The 17636-nt window shown below is 38.1% G+C and overlaps 1 protein-coding gene across 5 annotated transcripts in view; it reads left to right on the top strand.

Moving 5' to 3' along the window:
• PPP3CC (protein phosphatase 3 catalytic subunit gamma) overlaps positions 1–17636 on the top strand; it is an 86087-nt gene that overhangs the window by 25330 nt on the left and 43121 nt on the right. For all 5 annotated transcript variants that reach the window (XM_070375587.1, XM_014478093.2, XM_070375586.1 and 2 more), the window contains exons 2-4: positions 7219–7416; positions 7786–7910; positions 15000–15111. In XM_070375587.1, the coding sequence (XP_070231688.1) occupies positions 7219–7416; positions 7786–7910; positions 15000–15111 (435 nt within the window). The remainder of the gene's footprint in view (positions 1–7218; positions 7417–7785; positions 7911–14999; positions 15112–17636) is intronic.

Genomic DNA, 17636 nt, shown 5'->3' with positions numbered 1-17636 from the left:
ATTTCTTAGTTTTCTTTTAGTAAATTTTTTAAATAAAAACTTGGAAAAATGTAGGGCAAAGCAGATAGGGAAAAAAAAGCCATCTGTAGTCCAAACACATACTTTCATCCTATTCTTCTAATTTTTATTGTTCACTAAAAAGAATATCAGTATGCTCATGTAATGTACAAAATAATTATATACTAACTTCTTATATATATATATTTTTTGATTATAGAAGTGATACAGGGTAATTGGAGAAAATTTAAAAAATAGGCAAGCTGGAAAAATAAGATAATTTAAAATCTTGTTACCTAGCACTAATACTTGGGTATATTTCTTTACTGCCTTGTCTAATGCATTGAAAGTGAAAGTGAAGTAGCTCAGTCGTGTCCGACTCTTTGCAACCCCGTGGACTGTAGCCCACCAGGCTCCTCCGTCCATGGGATTCTCCAGGCAAGAATACTGGAGTGGGTTGCCATTTCCTTCTCCAGGGGATCTTCCCGACCCAGGGATTGAACCCAGGTCTCCCACATTGCAGGCAGATCCTTTAACCTCTGACCCACCAGGGAAGCCCAGGTCTAATGCATTATTTAGTCACAATTTAGATCATATTATATGAATTTATTTTTAAACAGAGTTAACACTGGGACACTTAACAATTTTAAATAAAAGATATTTGGTGTATTACTTATCACCCAGGAGTTTTTTTGTATCTTAATCTTTAAAAGTGACTTTGTTAATTCTGGGTGAATTTTAAATTCATAAATAAGTTTTTTATTTAAAAAATTTTACATGCATATGTACATATATATATATACACACACACACACACACATATATATATATGTATAATCACTATTTTGTGGGAAAAAGAGAATTCCATTGTCTTTTCAAATTGACTCACTCCCTCTGAGTCCCTGACAGCTGAGTTTTCACCCTACCTTATATTTTAATGCCATCCATGGACCAAGGACAGTGGTGTTTCCATTGGCTCTACTTCCCTCTTGCTTCTTGAGACAAGATGCCATGACCCTGGCTCCCTCTGGGGAATAGCAGCTCAGAAAAAGAAAGTGCTTTGAAAAGAGGTCTTTAAAGAACGTTCCAGACTTAGAGAGTGAAAGAGAGCACCATGTGCCTCCTCTCCCCTCTTCTCCTGACTTCTTAGACTGACTATGCTCAGTCCCTCAGTCATGTCCCATTCTTTGTGACCCCATGGACTGTAGCCTGCCAGGTTCCTCTGTCCATGGAATTTTCCAGGCAAGAATACTGGGATGGGTTGCCATTTCCTACACCAGGGGATCTTGCTGACCGAGGGATGGAACTGTGTCTCTTACATCTCCTGCACTGGCAGATTCTTTACAACTGGCATCACCTGGGACGGACTAGAATGCTAAAATGTCCTACCCGAAGATGCAGACTGATAGAGGTCTCAGTGCGGTATTTTCCTGCTGAAACATTAATAGACTGGGCATTCGCTATATGAATTATTAAAGAATACAGAAAATCACTATTTACTTGGTGATGAAAATAGTTTGTTTTATTACTTACTGTGCTTCTACTTTTGAGGAGAGAGATGAGGCAAAGACAAATGCTTTGTTTTGTAATATTCCTTGCAAAGTGTCCAAAATGTGATTTGGATTTGGTCATCAACCATGTCAACAATGATTCTGTTTTAACAGTGGGGTGAAAAAAATCCTTCTATTAATGCTTTTCTTAGGATTGAGAAGGAACTGAAATGGAAGACGTGTACATGAGTGGAAGTTTGATTCTCTGAGTTACATAATCTTACATAAGGAGCCGCTGACTCATTGGAAAAGACCCTGATGCTAGGAAAGATTGAGGGCAGGAGGAGAAGGGGGCAACAGAGGATGAGATGGTTGGATGGCATCACTGACTCAATGGACATGAGTTTGAGCAAACTCAGGGAGATAGTGAAGGGCAGAGGAACCTGACTCTGCAGTCCAAGGGGTTGCAAAGAGTCCATCATGGCTTAGCAGCTGAACAATAATAACAACAATGAAAACTCTTAAGATTTATTCTCTTAACTTTCTTATATATTATACAGCAGTGTTAGCTATTACCATTACAGTACCTTACATTCCTAGTGCTTATTTACCTTTTCACTGAAAATTTGTATCTTGCTACCCCTTTCCTCCATTTCTCCCTCCTCCCACCCTTCTCCTTTGGTAACTGTGAGTCTGATCTCCTGTTCTATGAGAATCGTTTTTAGATTCCATATGTAAGTGCTACCATACAGGATTTTGTCTTTCTTTGCCTGACATATTTCACTTTTAGCATGATGCCTTCAAATCCATCCATATTGTTGCAAATTATAAGACTTTCTCATTTTTTAAGGCTGAATAATACTCCATTGTGTACGTATGTACCATAACATCTTTGTTCATCCATCAATGGACACACAGGTTCTTTCCATAACATGTTAAATTGTACATGCCTCTTAGACATCTGAGTAGATGTTAAATAGACTGTGGGATTTAAGAGTCTGGAGGGCTCATCAGTTTTCAGAAGGTTTATGTTGAAATTCTTGGTTGTATTTGTACAAACAACTCCCTTTATAATCATGTTGCAGCTAGTTTAATTATGAAATAAAGTCATTTCTACAGTTTTTACTTTCTCATTTATTTATGTATTTGGCTGTGCTGGGTCTTAAGTTTTGACACACATGATCTTTAGTTGGCATGTGGGATCTAGTTCCCTGACCAGGAATTGAACCCAGGATTCCTGCATTGGGAGCACAGAATCTTAGCCACTGGACCACTAGGAAAGTCCCTTATTTTTAAAGATAAAAAGCTGAATGATTTCCCTCCACTGTTTTTTATGACTATTTTTTTTTAATGTGGATACACTTTAAGTAGCCTGTTCTTTTTTAAACAATTACTTAATTATTATTTATTTTTGGTTGCGCTGGATCTCCGTTGCCTTGCGTGGGCTTTCTCTAGTCGTGATGAGCAAGAGCTGCTGCCTAGTTCCTCACTGTGGTGGCTTCTCTAGTTGTGGAGCACAGTCTCTAGTAGCTGTGGCTCACAGGCCTGAGAGCGTGCAGGAGCTGTGGTGTGTGGGCTCAGTAGCCGCAGCTCGTGGGCTCAGTAGCTGCAGCTCGTGGGCTCTGGAGCGCGGGCTCAGTAGTTGTGGCGCATGGGCTTAGTTGCTCCATGGCATGTGGGATCCTCCCGGACCTGGAATTGAACCTTGTTTCCTGCATTGGCAGGTGGATTCCTAGCCACCAGGGAAGGCCTAAGTGGCCTTTTCTAGTACCAGTCATCTTTGAATAACAAGAACCTCCTCTCCCCCCCCAAAAAAAGTGTACTGTAGTTTGTTAACCCCTAAATTATCATATTTCTGGGTAAATGACGTTTTGATTCATAGTCAAAATTTTTTTAACTCTATGCTTGCGTTTTGAGACCCTTTAATCCCTCTATTAACCCGCTTTCTTGTTGATAAGGATTGTAGCTTTTAAAATGATGAGCCTAGGTTAAAAATAAAGGATCCAGTCCCCCAAGTGACAATATGAAATAACCAGTAAAGCAATAACTTGAGTGCTGGCACTACCGACATTTTGATTCTTTCATTTAAAAACGCCTAATTTGGTCCTGAAACATTGTAAGTCAACTGTACTTCAATAAAACATATATATATTTAGAAAAAAAATTAAAATGCCTACTTTGGCTAGCATAATTTTTTTAACAAATAAAATGTCTGGAATTACTTATTACTCTTGTAATTACACTTGAGTATCTTTTCTTGGAAATTTGAAAAATTGTCCTAAGACTTGGTTTTGGAAGGATGATAGGTTTAGAAATGGAATAAAGAGGCAACACAGCCACAGAAATGAAGAAGGGGAACTTCTATGTCTGGCGGCATATGGTTTATTTATGACTTGAAAGGATACAAGTACTAAACCTCAGTGTTACAGTCTAAATACTTCATAGTTTAAAGCATGGGTAAGATGTTAGAAGCTTAAACTTCAGAGTCCAAGTGCTTAGATTGTATTTTTTTAATCAGTGAAATTCTGTAGGTCATTAAAGGCAGTTTGAAACTTGTTAAAACTCAAACTTGGGCTTGAACACATGTATATACATAATATTTAAGTTTTCATTCTAGTCTTATTCTTGTTCCGCTAAATCCATATTTATCCAAACCAGTCTGACTTAGAAAGTGTGGTCTGTGAACCAGTGTCTGTCCACCAATTGGTGCTAAGTGAAGTAAGTACAGAGAGTAGTGAGCATTTAAAAACTTTCATAGCAGCTCGACATCAGCACAACATCTGTGCCTGTGATTATTTTTCTAGTAATTTATTTTTACTGCATTTTACAAAGTTTAGTTTTCTACCTGTTGGTGCTAGGGTGGGGGCAGTTCCCAAGACAGTTTATGAAGCATTTCTCTAGATCCCCTTTTTTTCCACTCAGAAATTCTGCACTCCTTGTATCCATGTGGCCACATAAGGGCTGGGAGTAAGGACACGAAGACGAGTAAACTGTGCCTGTGTGATGACTGAGAATGAAGGTGCTGATTATCTGAGCTTAGTGGGCATGAGCTTTGCAACCCCATGGAGTGCAGCACACCAGGCTCCCCCGTTCTTCACTTCTGGACTTTGTTCAAAATTCATATCAACTGAATCAGTGATGCTATCTAACTATCTCATCCTCTGTTGCTCCCTTCTCTTCCTGCCCTCAATCTTTCCCAGTATCAGGGTCTTTTCCAGTGAGTCGGCTCTTCGCATCAGGTGGCCATAGTATTGGAGCTTCAGCTTCAGCATCAGTCCTTCCAAGGAATATTCACGGTTAATCTACTTTGGGATTGACTGATTTGATCTCCTTGCAGTCCAAGGGACTCTCAAGAGTCTTCTCCAACACCACAGTTTGAAAGCATCAGTTCTTCAGCTCTCAGCTTTCTTATGGTCCACCTCTCACATCCATACATGACTACTGGAAAAAATGGGTCACCTGCTTGATGGCTCTGTAGTGGGTCTAATGGCAACCTCCTCCAAGAGGGCTTACGCCACACGCTGTGCCTACTCTATACTATTGCTTGTTTCTCCCATAATTTTGAAGCAAATCCCAAATAGCATTTACCTTCATTTAAAAATATTTCAGTAAGAATCACTAAAATACAAAAGGTTTATTATTATTATTTAACACAACCATAGTACCATTGCTATTTTAGTAAAAATGTAAGTAAACTTGTTCAGGACTAACCTTTACCCTGTTTTATAGACTCACTAGATGAGTGAATAAAAAACCCATCATAATATTTTTGTCTTATAATAGATGTAGATTATCCTATTAAGATAGTATATTGGTGTATGGTATGAATCACACAAGTTAACACTAAATTTGTCCTCCAAATTGAGGTGGTTTGAGAGTGAAAGGGGATGCTGTTAACAGTTACACTAGGAGAATGACTGAAATCTAGGACTGTCTTGAGTAAACTGGGGTGTATGTGGTCCCCTTCCGGAGAAGGCAATGGCAACCCACTCCAGTACTCTTGCTTGGAAAATCCCACGGATGGAGGAGCCTGGTAGGCTGTAGTCCATGGGGTCACTAAGAGTCAGACATGACTGAGCGATTTCACTTTCACTTTTCACTTTCATGCATTGGAGAAGGAAATGGCAGCTCACTCCAGTGTTCTTGCCTGGAGAATCCCAGGGACGGGAGAGCCTGGTGGGCTGCCGTCTATGGGGTCGCACAGAGTTGGACACGACTGAAGCGACTTAGCAGCAGCAGCAGCAGCATGTCATCCCCTGTCTCAGTGTAATATTTGCCGGTTGGATAGCTACTATGATTTCTTTCAGTGGGCTTTGAATAGTCAAAATGAGCCAAGTTGCAGCCAAGAGTATTACAAAACCTACTATAGGACTTTCTTTACTTTTGAATAATACAAAATGGTATGGCTAGAGCAAGTTTAAAATTGTGTAAGTGCCTGTAGAAGTTGGTTCTTAATAACACTTCCATAAAGCTAGAAGTGAAATCATCAGACATAAGCACAGATTAAAATGAACCCCTCTGTTGGGACTTCCCCAGCAGTACAGTGGTTGGGACTCTGTGCTCCTGGTTCACGGGGCACGGGTTTGATCCCTGGTCAGGTAACTTGGATCCCATGTGACCAAAAATGGAAAAGAAATAACATGAACCTCTTCTTTAAAATGTATGGTTTATAGACTTATGGCTATAGGTCACAGGAAATCTAAAAGTAGACTGTTTTAAAGATAGGTAAAAAAAGAGGTGATAGCCAGTTTTAAAACATCAAAAATTTTTTTCTGTTCAAGTTACTGATTTACTGTGATGTTGTATATAATCTTTATATCTAGTGTAAACTGAAGTTAGTTGTTAGCATTTCCAGATTAGAAAACAAAACTAGGCCTCCCATATCTATTTTTCTTAAGTTTGTGCTCTGTTACTATAGCAAGTTATTTTGTGAAAGAGCTCCATTCTGTTAGTTGTGTTCTTATTATGACTAATATTTTAAGCGACTACCTTTTAATAGGGCTTCTCTTGTGGCTCAGCTGGTAAAAGAATCCGCCTGCAATGCAGGAGACCTGGGTTTGATTCCTGGGTTGGGAAGATCCCCTGGAGAAGGGAAAGGCTACCCACTCCAGTATCCTGGCCTGGAGAATTCCATGGACTATATAGTCCGTGGGGTCACAAAGAGTCGGACACAACTGAGTGACTTTCACTTTCACCTTTTAATAATACATACATACACTTGTGTATGTATTATTAATAATAGAATCATACATTGCATTAGTAGTAAAATCATACATTTATGATTCCCCTAAATAGGAACTGAAGTCAAACTTCCAAGACATGGCTTCATTATGTCTATTCTTTGAAGGAAATAAATGCATTTTTAGTAGTGTTGTGGTTTCTTGTCCTTCATTTTTTAAACCGTAGTTTCTTTTTGAATACTTTTTCATAGAAAAAATATATTCATTGTCTCACTGTTAGCTTATTTACTGAATCAAGTGTTTCATGTTTATATGTAAGGCATAATTTATACACCTCTAGATCTTTTAAATGACTTTGTGGCCTTCTAAAAAATTAGAATCAATCATCTATAATATATAGTATCTTTAGTTTTTTTCCCCATGTAGTTCTGGTGCTGTGGATGTTAAATCATGGTGATGTTTTAGACTTAATTTGTTATGTAAAAGTGATGTGTTTATGGGGGTTTTCTATATCTTCAGCTGTTTAAATTTTTTTTTTCTTTTCTTTCTAGCTGTCCCCTTTCCTCCGACCCAGCGGCTTTCTTTGAAGGAAGTATTTGAGAATGGGAAACCTAAAATTGATGTTTTGAAAAACCATTTGGTGAAGGAAGGGCGACTGGAAGAGGAAGTAGCCTTAAAAATAATCAATGATGGGGCTGCCATACTGAGACAAGAGAAGACTATGATAGAAGTAGATGCTCCAGTCACGGGTATGAGAAGGGTCTGCACGGTGGCACTTAGATTTGCGCTAGATTGAGGAATGACTACAGATTTGAGCTAGTTTGAGGAATGATTACAAATCATCATCGACTAAAATGTGTAATAATTATTCTAGGAATTGTGAGCAGTCTCACGATTGTTTGATATGTTTATTTTTCATTGAAGAAATACAATTTAAAATGTCTAATATTTCCAGTAGGACTGTTTCAAATTGATAGATTACCTGCAGTTATCAAGCAGTCCAGTCAAAAGCTAGAATGATTTAAGTTAAAAGTTAAACTGTGGTCTTAACAGTGTAATGCTCTTTCTCTTCTAAAACATAATTTTTCACCTCACCTTATGTCTTTTTTCCCTCCTAGTATGTGGTGACATTCATGGACAATTCTTTGACCTGATGAAGTTGTTTGAAGTTGGAGGATCACCTAGTAATACACGCTACCTCTTCCTGGGTGACTACGTGGACAGAGGCTATTTCAGTATAGAGGTAAATATTAAACTGGATATATTGAAACTATCATATTGTATTCTTAAGATTTTTTAATTTTCTTTCTTCAGTAGAAGAAATTAAAATGAACACTTGCAGGATTTATAAACTTTGTTACTTTCATTAAGTAAAATGATAGAAATTGATATTAAAAAACTATTTCTTTTATTTGCCAGTAAAAATCTGACATGTGGAAGGCTGTATTAACCCAGTTTTGCAAACAACTTAAGTGTTTACCAACCTTTCCTCTTTGGAGGTAGTGTACAGGCTATATATAAATAACTTAAATTGCTTTTCACCCTAAATGGGGTTTGGATTAGCTTACCTTAATTGTAAAACCATAAGCTGTTGGGCTACACTGAATGCATAGATTAACTGCCAATGCTAAATAATCAGGCATTTAACCTATTGTAGGAATAATTTCTGATACTATTGCACATAGTAAGTACATGTTCATTGAAGGAAAAATAATTACAGTTAATGAAGTTAATGAAAACTCACAATTTGTATATTTTGAAAACTGTATGATGACAGAAAAATGGTTAGATTTAAAACAAAGTATTAATATAAGCTTTTACATATGAAAAATAAAACTATTTTAAAACCTAACAGAGGGACTTCTCTGGTGGTCCATTGGTTAAGATTCTATGCTCCCAGTGCAGGGGGCCCAGGTTCTATCCCTGGTCAGGGAACTAGATCCCACAAACCACACCGCAACAAAGATCGAAAATCTTGCATGCTGCAACTAAGACCTAAATAAATACTTTTTAAAAAGCTAGCAGAAGGACTTAGTACATTCATATTTAATGTCTATTGATTCAGCTGTATGTGGTCGGCAAAGAAAAGTAGCTTTTGAAATAGTTCAGGTAACTGAATTATTGTGTCCCCAGAGTAGGTTTGAGATGAGACATCGAGTCCGCTTGTTGTTCTCGCAGTCCTCAGTTCTGCCTCTCCCTCACAGCGGGGGCTCACTGAACTAAGTACGCTTCTGGTGGCTAAAGGTTTATTGTTCATGCAGCATGTCTGCTAAATACAAGTCAACCATGTCACCTGGTTCTTAACAAGAGAAGCAGCTGTGGTTCTAAAGCTGCCAAAAAAACAAGAAACAGGAGAAATGGATCTTACTCTTCAGTTAGACAGTCTAAATTCATGAGTCAGAAAACCTCAGGGTTGTCTTGCCAGTATCCCAAATTCTAAATGCCTTGCCTCCAGACTGCCCCTGCATTGGGAGCACAGAGTCTTACCTGCCGGATTACCAGGGAAATCTCTCTGTTAGGTTTTGACACATTGTAGGCACGACTGAGCGCCTTCCCTTTCACTTTTCACTTTCATGCATTGGAGAAGGAAATGGCAACCCACTCCAGTGTTCTTAACCTGGAGAATCCCAGGGATGGTGGGCTGCTGTCTGTGGGGTCACACAGAGTCAGACACGACTGAAGTGACGCAGCAGCAGCAGCAGCAGGCACTCAGTATTTGTTGGTTGAATGGATGTTAATAAATCATAGGTTGTATTTGGCTTTATCTTGTTACTTGATGTTTGGCTACCTTAAAGTGTTTTTCTGGAGTAGTTTAAGATATAAATTAATCAAAACTTTAAAGTGACAGTGCTGTATCACACCAGTTTTAAAATTAAACTGTAGGAGATATCTGGTGTTAGTTGGAAGTCACTTATAAACCAATAAGGTTATAGATTTCTGTAAGCTACAGCTTAGTCCAACATGATATAAGTATATAATTGAACAATAATTTTTTATCAATGTGCTTGATAAACATGAATGTTATGTTTGTCAAACAGGAAAATAAGGTAATGGAGCCCTGATGACAATTTTTTGTTATAAATAGTCATTTTTTGGGGTAGAAAAATTGGGAAATGCAGAATCTAACAAAAACATTTATAAATGAAATAATTACTGTTACTATTTTGTTATATTTCCTTGCATTTTTTTCTCCTTTTACATGTATATACAATTTTCAAAGAAAGTTGAGATTGTTTTGTACGTTCTCTTTTGTAATCATTTCCCCCTCCTGAACGTTGTGTTGAGAACACTTTTCTCTGTCATTAAAATTTCTCTAAAAACGTGATCAGCGGCATAAATACCATAATTTATTTCACCATTCCTCTTTGGATAATTCAGTTTGTAGCAGGTACTGCTTATTGTCTACTTTTTCTCTTCCTATTCCTTACTAGCAAAGTCCTTGTTTTGTTCAAAAAATGGGATTGGGGGTTCAGGGAGAACTTTCAATGCTGGGGAGGGAAAGCCCTTATCCCAGCCCAAGGGGATGAATTCTTCTGGCTGGTTTGAGCCAGTCGTGGCAGTCCACTCCCTGGTACTAGGTGGTTAGTCTAAGTAAACATGGGATCCTCTTTTACCCAGTAGTATATAAAGAGATCTTTTGATAATCATGACCTTTCTTTGTTGTGTACAAAAAATCATAAAATTGTATCCTGATCTATAGTACAAGGGAATAAAACTTGAAATTAGGGGCCAAGAAGTATACCAACCGAATTACATTGTAGAGTGGATGTGCATTGTGCTTTTTATAGCTCATTACTTCAGAAAGGTTAGTTGGTCATTTCAGAAGGCAGAAATAAGGACCAAATAAATCCAAAGGTATATCACGTTCTTGGAAAGGTAAGTATAGAAAAGAGAAAGTGCTTTCTATGTTTATATATGAATTTAATCTAATTTTTCCTTGGAATATTGTGAAAGTTGGTATGTTGCAAATGGAAGTCAGGCCCCAAAAGGGAAAAGCTATCTAATTATATTTGTATGTGTCTGTGTGTTTACATTTTATAATGGTTGTTTTGCATTATCTTCCTTAAAACATACACATATTTTGATCTAACAATTTCACTTTTTGTGAAATTATACTACAGATATAATTATGTACAATGACATGAATGGTTTGTCACATAAAGTTCTACTTGGCGAGCTACAGTCATGGGGTCGCAAAGAGTCAGACATGACTAAGCAACTTAGCACACAGGCATGCAAAGCATCCTGCAACAAAGAATTGTTTATGTTAATAGTACATAAGTTGAGAGACATTGTTATCATTCTGGGGATGTGAAGATAAACAAGCATAACCAAGTCCTTTCTTGTGTTTTCTAGTAAGAGAGACAGCATCTTTATATTTGTTTAGTGTCCATGAAAATCAAGTCAGGGTAAAGGACTAAAGGGGACAGGAGTAGCTCATTTGGGGCTTCCCTGGTAGCTCTGATGGTAAAGAATCCACCTGCAATGCAGGAGACCCACATTCGATCGCTGGGTCAGGAAGTTCTGGAGAAAGGAATGGCTGCCCACTCCAATACTCTTGCCTGGAGAATCCCATGGACACAGGAACCTGACAGGCTACAGTCCAGGGAGTCACAAAGAGTTGGACGTGACTAAGCAACTAACCGGAGAAGGCAATGGCAACCCACTCCAGTACTCTTTGCCTGGAAAATCCCATGGATGGAGGAGCCTGGTAGGCTGCAGTCCATGGGGTCGCTAAGAGTCAGACACGACTGAGCGACTTCACTTTCACTTTTCACTTTCATGCATTGGAGAAAGAACTGGCAACCCACTCCAGTGTTCTTGCCTGGAGAATCCCAGGGACGGGGGAGCCTGGTGGGCTGCCGTCTAGGGGTCGCACAGAGTCGGACACGATTGAATCGACTTAGCAGCAAGCAGCAGCAAGCAACTAACACTTTCACTTTCAATTTAGTTGGAGGTCAGGGAAGTTCTACTTGAAGAGGTAACATTTGAATAGAAAATGTGAATGACCTGAGAGAATGAGCCACCCGTAAATAGAGGTGGGGCGAGTACCTTCCAGGCAGAGGCCAAGTAGAGCTCTGAGGAAGGAACGAGCCTAAGACAGCTCAGGAACAGAAGCAAGGTCAGCGTGGCTAGACAAAATGAGTAAGGGGACAATGTGGATGGTGCATCAGAGAGATAGGCAGGGGTTGCATGATGTCAGGCTTTGCAAACCATGGTAGAGTTTGGGTTTTATTCTGAACGCAATGAAAATCCTCTAGAGCTTTTTTTGTTTATATGCTTTTTGTTTTTTAAGCATGGCAGTGATAAAACTTCCATTCATGTTTTAGAACAGTTACTCTAGCTATTATGTGGTAGACTGACTCTAGGAGCCCAAGAGTGGGTTCAGGGAGACTGGTTAGAAGTCTCATTCAGGAATCAATAGGCAGAAGATGCTGGTGAATTAGTAGAGGACTCAGAGAAGTGTCTGGATTCAGAATTTTGATGTCTTTCCTTTTAGGAGGTAGGAAATCTTGGTTGAATTCAGCCCTTCAGGTCATGGCATATGTATTGCTAGTTTTTCCTAAAAAGTCCCTCTACTGGTTTTTTTTTTTTTAATCTGTGACCTCTATTTTCCTTACTCCCTCTCCCAAGTGTACACTTTTGTGTTGTATTTGGTATATACCTCAGGATACATATATTAATTATATAACTTTTTAGCATATAACGTTTTTGAGGAAAAAATATTTTTTAGTTTTGCATAAATATATGGTGCTGTTCAGTCATTCTCAAACTCTTCGCAGGCATCATAATTACCCGGAGGGTTTTTTCAAAAACAAATTGCTAGACCCCACCCCAAAATTTCTGATTTTTTTAGGTCTGGGGTAGACCCTGGGAATCTCTGTATTCTAACAAGCTTCTGTTGATTTTGGTTTTCATGTATCATTATGTTTTACAGATCTATATGGGTTTCTGTCTATTCCATTGTATTCCGTAGTATAACATCTATGACATTTTAGTTCTCGTTCTCAATGGTGGACAGGTTGGTTGACTCCAGTTTCTTTTTATAATGAACACTGTTGTGAGGAACACCCTTGTATAAATCCATTTATGGTCCCATGTTTTATTAGTAGTTCCTCTATGGCTTTCCCTAGTGGCTCAGTGGTAAAAAATCTGTCTGCTAATGCAGAAGACACGGGTTTAATCTCTGGGTCAGGAAGATCCCCTGAAGCAAGAAATGGCAATCCACTCCAGTATTCTTGCCTGGAGAATCCTGTGGACAAAGAAGCCTGGGGGGCTACAGTCAATGGGGTCACAAAAGAGTCGGACGTGACTGAGCAAGTCAACAGCAACGAAAAACAAAATGATGTATGAATAAGACTGGGATTGCTAGGGAAAAGGGTATGACCCATACATGAATTGAGTATTTCAGATCACTCTTTAGAATAGCTGTAACAGTCTATATGCCTACTAGCAACACCTAAGAATTCATGTTCTCTTTCCAGAATTTGGTTTTATCTCATTTTCTAACATTTACCAAAATGATGGGTATATTGTTGCTTCAATTAATATTTCTTTGATTACTAGTGCAATTAAACATCTTCTAATGTACTAGCCATTGTACCCATACGATCCACTGTTAAGAGTTTCTTATATGATCTTTCAGAGATAGGTTAAACATATACAGATATATTTATATATGTTTTAAAAATAAATGTATGCCACTTCTCTTATATCTTAAATTTTTATGTATGCATGGATTCAGTTCAGTTCAGTTCAGTCATTCAGACGTGTCCGACTCTTTATGACCCCATGGACTGCAGCACACCAGACTTCCCTGTCCATCACCAACTCCTGGAGCTTGGATTTACGTGGATTAATACGTGGATTAATTTCTGACCATTTTGTTCCACTGGTATATTTATTTACATATGTGCCAGGACCACTGTTTTAATTTAGAAATTGTACAGTATGTCTTAACACTCTTTTTCAGTGTTTTTCTGGCTGTTTCCTGGCTATTCATGCATGTTTATTTTTTCATATAAATTTAATTATCAACTCATCTAATTCCATAGAATAGCTTGTGGTATTTCTATTGGAAATGCAATGAGTTTATAAACTTGGAAGAACTATATTCTTTTAATGCTGAATCATCCTATCCAAAAACAGGGAAAGTCTATTTGTTCATATCTCCTTTTGTGTCTTTCAGGAGTGTTTTTTCAAGTTATTCCTGGTTTGAGTTTTGCATATTTCTTGTTAAGTTTATTCTTATGTGTTTAATCTTCTTTACTGCTGTTGTAAATGGAGTTTTGTCTACCACTGCATCCTACATATTGTTTGTATATATGAAGGCTACTACTGGTTTCATATGTTGATTTTATATCCTTCCATGTTACTGGACTTTTTTGTTATTTTAGTTAGTTGTGTCATTGATTTTTCTGGAGTTTATCAGGTATGATACTATATTATCTTCAAATAGGAACAGTTTTATTTTTACTCATTCTTAAGCCTCTCATTGACTTCTTTTGTGGAATTCAGCTGACTAATACCTCTAGTACAGTGTTGAATAGTAGTGGTGATAGTCCATATCCTTTTCTTGTTCCTGATTTAGTGGAAATGTCTCTAGTGTTTCTCCACTAAATAAAATATAAGTTTTAGGACTAAGGTTGGAGAAGGCAATGGCACCCCACTCCAGTACTCTTGCCTGGAAAATCCCATGGACAGAGGAGCCTGGTAGGCTGCAGTCCATGAGGTCGCTAGGAGTCGGACACGACTGAGCGACTTCAGTTTCGCTCTTCACTTTCACGCATTGGAGAAGGAAATGGCAACCCACTCCAGTGTTCTTGCCTGGAGAATCCCAGGGACGGGGGAGCCTGGTGGGCTGCCGTCTATGGGGTCACACAGAGTTGGACACGACTGAAGTGACTTAGCAGCAGCAGCAGGACTAAGGTATGTGTGTGGGTGGCCTTATCATAGAGATCTAGATGTTTGGATAGAACATGGGAACAGAAAGTAAGAAGAGGTTTCTGTGAAGGCTACTCTCCTATGTTCTTTCAAGCGTTAGGGCAGAGAATTCCTTGGTGGTCCAATGGTTGGCACTCTGTGCTTCCACTTCATGGGGCTGGGCTCAATCCCTGGTCTGGAACAGAGATCCTGCATGCCACACAGTGAGGCCAAAACAAAAACAAAAAAAAAAGAATTCTAGAGCGACAGCAGCAGGTCACACTCAAAAGATGGATTCCTCATGTTTTGTCTTGGGAATAGCAATGAGATATGCCATTACAGCAAGTCATTTCAACTTGTATAAATCGTGATCAAAAATAAAAATTTTATCCTTATGTTTGTCTTGTAGTGTGTGCTGTATTTATGGAGTTTAAAGATCAATCATCCCAAAACATTGTTTCTGCTTCGAGGAAATCATGAATGCAGGCATCTTACAGAATATTTTACCTTCAAACAGGAATGTAAGTATAATCATTTCTTACACATATATATAATCACAGAACTTTTTAGAAGTTATGCTTTAGCTTGTCCCAAAGCAAATTAAACACAAAGAAAAGAAACTAATGGACCTCAAATACTTCCTGTTCTGTTTTGTTCTTGTTTTGTTTCATTTTCTAGTGAGAACCTAGGTTCCACTATTTAAGACACTTGTTTTAAAAAATAACTTTTGAGTTTCCCCCATGGGAATATTTGGAAAGCATTAAAAAGTCCAAAGATATAAATTGTCCACACAATTACATCACTTAAAATTAGTAACTATTAGCTCACTATTTCAGAGAAGACAATGGCACCTGACTCCAGTACTCTTACCTGGACAATCCCATGGACAGAGGAGCCTGGTAGGCTGTGGTCCATGGGGTTGCTAAGAATCGGACATGACTGAGTGACTTCATTTCGCTTTTCACTTTCATGCATTGGAGAAGGAAATGGCAACCCACTCCAGTGTTCTTGCCTGGAGAATCCCAGGGACTGGGGAACCTGGTGGGCTGCCATCTATGGGGTCACACGGACTCGACTGAAACGACTTAGCAGCAGCAGCTCACTATTTGAGACACAGATTTCTATTCTGTCTATATAAAAACCTATCCTGAAATAGTTCAGATCTATACACACATATATACATACATGCACACACACAGCCGTCCCTTGATGTCCCCAAGGATTTGCTCCAGGATTGCCGCAGATACCAAAATCTGCAGATTATCAAGTTCCTTATGTAAAGTGGGGTAATGTTTCCAAATAACTTCCATACATGCTCCTGTATGTGTGTGCTAAGTCACTTCAGTCATGTGTAACTCTTTGCAACCCCATGGACTGTAACCTGCCAGACTCCTTTGTCCATGGAATTCTCCAGGCAAGGATATTGCAGTGGGTAGCCATTCCCTTTTCCAAGGGGTTCTTCTCTACCCAGGGATTGAACCTGGGTCTCCCGAATTGCAGGCAGATTCTTTACCACCTGGGCTACCAGGGAAGCAAATGTCAGTAAGGAGCTGCTTAAATAAGGGATAATACATCTGAAAAATGGAATGCTAGGCAACTGTTGTAAGATCAAGGTGGATATAGATGTCCTGATATGAAGAGATGTTCAAATCTGTTGTTAGGTGACCAAAGCCATTTGCAGAACATGTATAGTGTGATTGCCTCTGTAAATTACAAACATGTAAGGTGCAGAAATAATTGATCACAATGATTACCTGTGGGGAGTTAGATCAGGAAAATTAGTACTTTTAATTGTTTGTCTTGCCCTAGACTCCTTGAATGAGCTTTTCATCACGGCTATGTAGTACTCTTAATATTATAAAAAGGTTTTAAACTGGTAACTTTCAAATTATCCAACTTTAAAGATTTAAAGTTAAATCTTTAGCTTTTTAAAGCATCTCAGGTGGCTCTGTAGCACACCGCCAGTTAAGAACACCTGTTACAGAGGCTTGGCACACATCTACTGTTTGTCACTTGAGAACCACTCCATTAAGTGATTGAAAAATTGGAAATATTTTGCACTGTTTTTCTAAGCCAAATGTTAAAGTGGTTCTCATTATGTCTCTATTTCTTTACCTGGGAAAATAAACAATTCATATTAAGCAATTCACAAAGGCCCTGGAATGCCCAATATTTAGTAATATACAAGAAATGAAGAAAGAGGTGTATGGATGCCTTTGAATTAAGATTCAGGGTTTTTTAGGTAAATCTAATTTTTCCTCTGTTTTGTTCAGAGTTTTTTTTGATGAGTATACTTGGTTTAAGGCTATTTTTTAGCAGATACAACAATAGTTTTGGGAAACACTTTGAGTGTGTCATTTTGCACAGAATTTCTTATCTCAGGTTTTTATTTACTTTTCACATGCTTTAATTTTTTAGTTAAACCACATTTTTTTCTCTCATCTACCAACATACTCCTGTTTCATTCTAACGCTGCATCTGAAATGTAAATAAATCTTTGAATAAACACACAAATTCAAGTACAGTTTCAATTTTTTTTCCTATATAAGGAAAGAGCATGTGTACTGCTTTGCACAAGTGTTTTTACTGATAAGCTGATCTTTCTTATAGAGACACCGTGGCATTTAGAATCAGTACTTATAATTACGGCCAAGTGATGCTTAGTTCCAAATTTTGCAGCTGCAGTCTTGTTAATATTTCCAAAAGGGGCAGGTGGAGGCTTTTATTATATCAGGTTTTTAAGTGCTTTATATTGCAGATATTTTTAAAATTTCTTTCAAATCCAGAGATAAGTTTTTCAAAGATAATTTGAGTAGCAAAGTATCACAGTTAATTTTTGACATATTATTTATCTTTGCAAAAACATTTCTTTATTGCTATAATATTTAGAAAGCAAGTAACCTAGTGGTTTTATGATTCCATCTCATAGCTCTAGGTTCAAATTTCTAAGTAAATTAATTTCTTTTTTCCAGGGGCCCTTTTTTGATGTGTAGTTAAACATTTATTAAAATTACAGGACGTTCCAGAAACTCCTATAATTTTGCTA

This window comes from Bos mutus, chromosome 8, assembly GCF_027580195.1.
Source record: "Bos mutus isolate GX-2022 chromosome 8, NWIPB_WYAK_1.1, whole genome shotgun sequence".
Classification (NCBI taxonomy): Eukaryota; Metazoa; Chordata; class Mammalia; order Artiodactyla; family Bovidae; genus Bos; species Bos mutus.
This window is presented reverse-complemented; position numbering and strand designations above follow the sequence as displayed.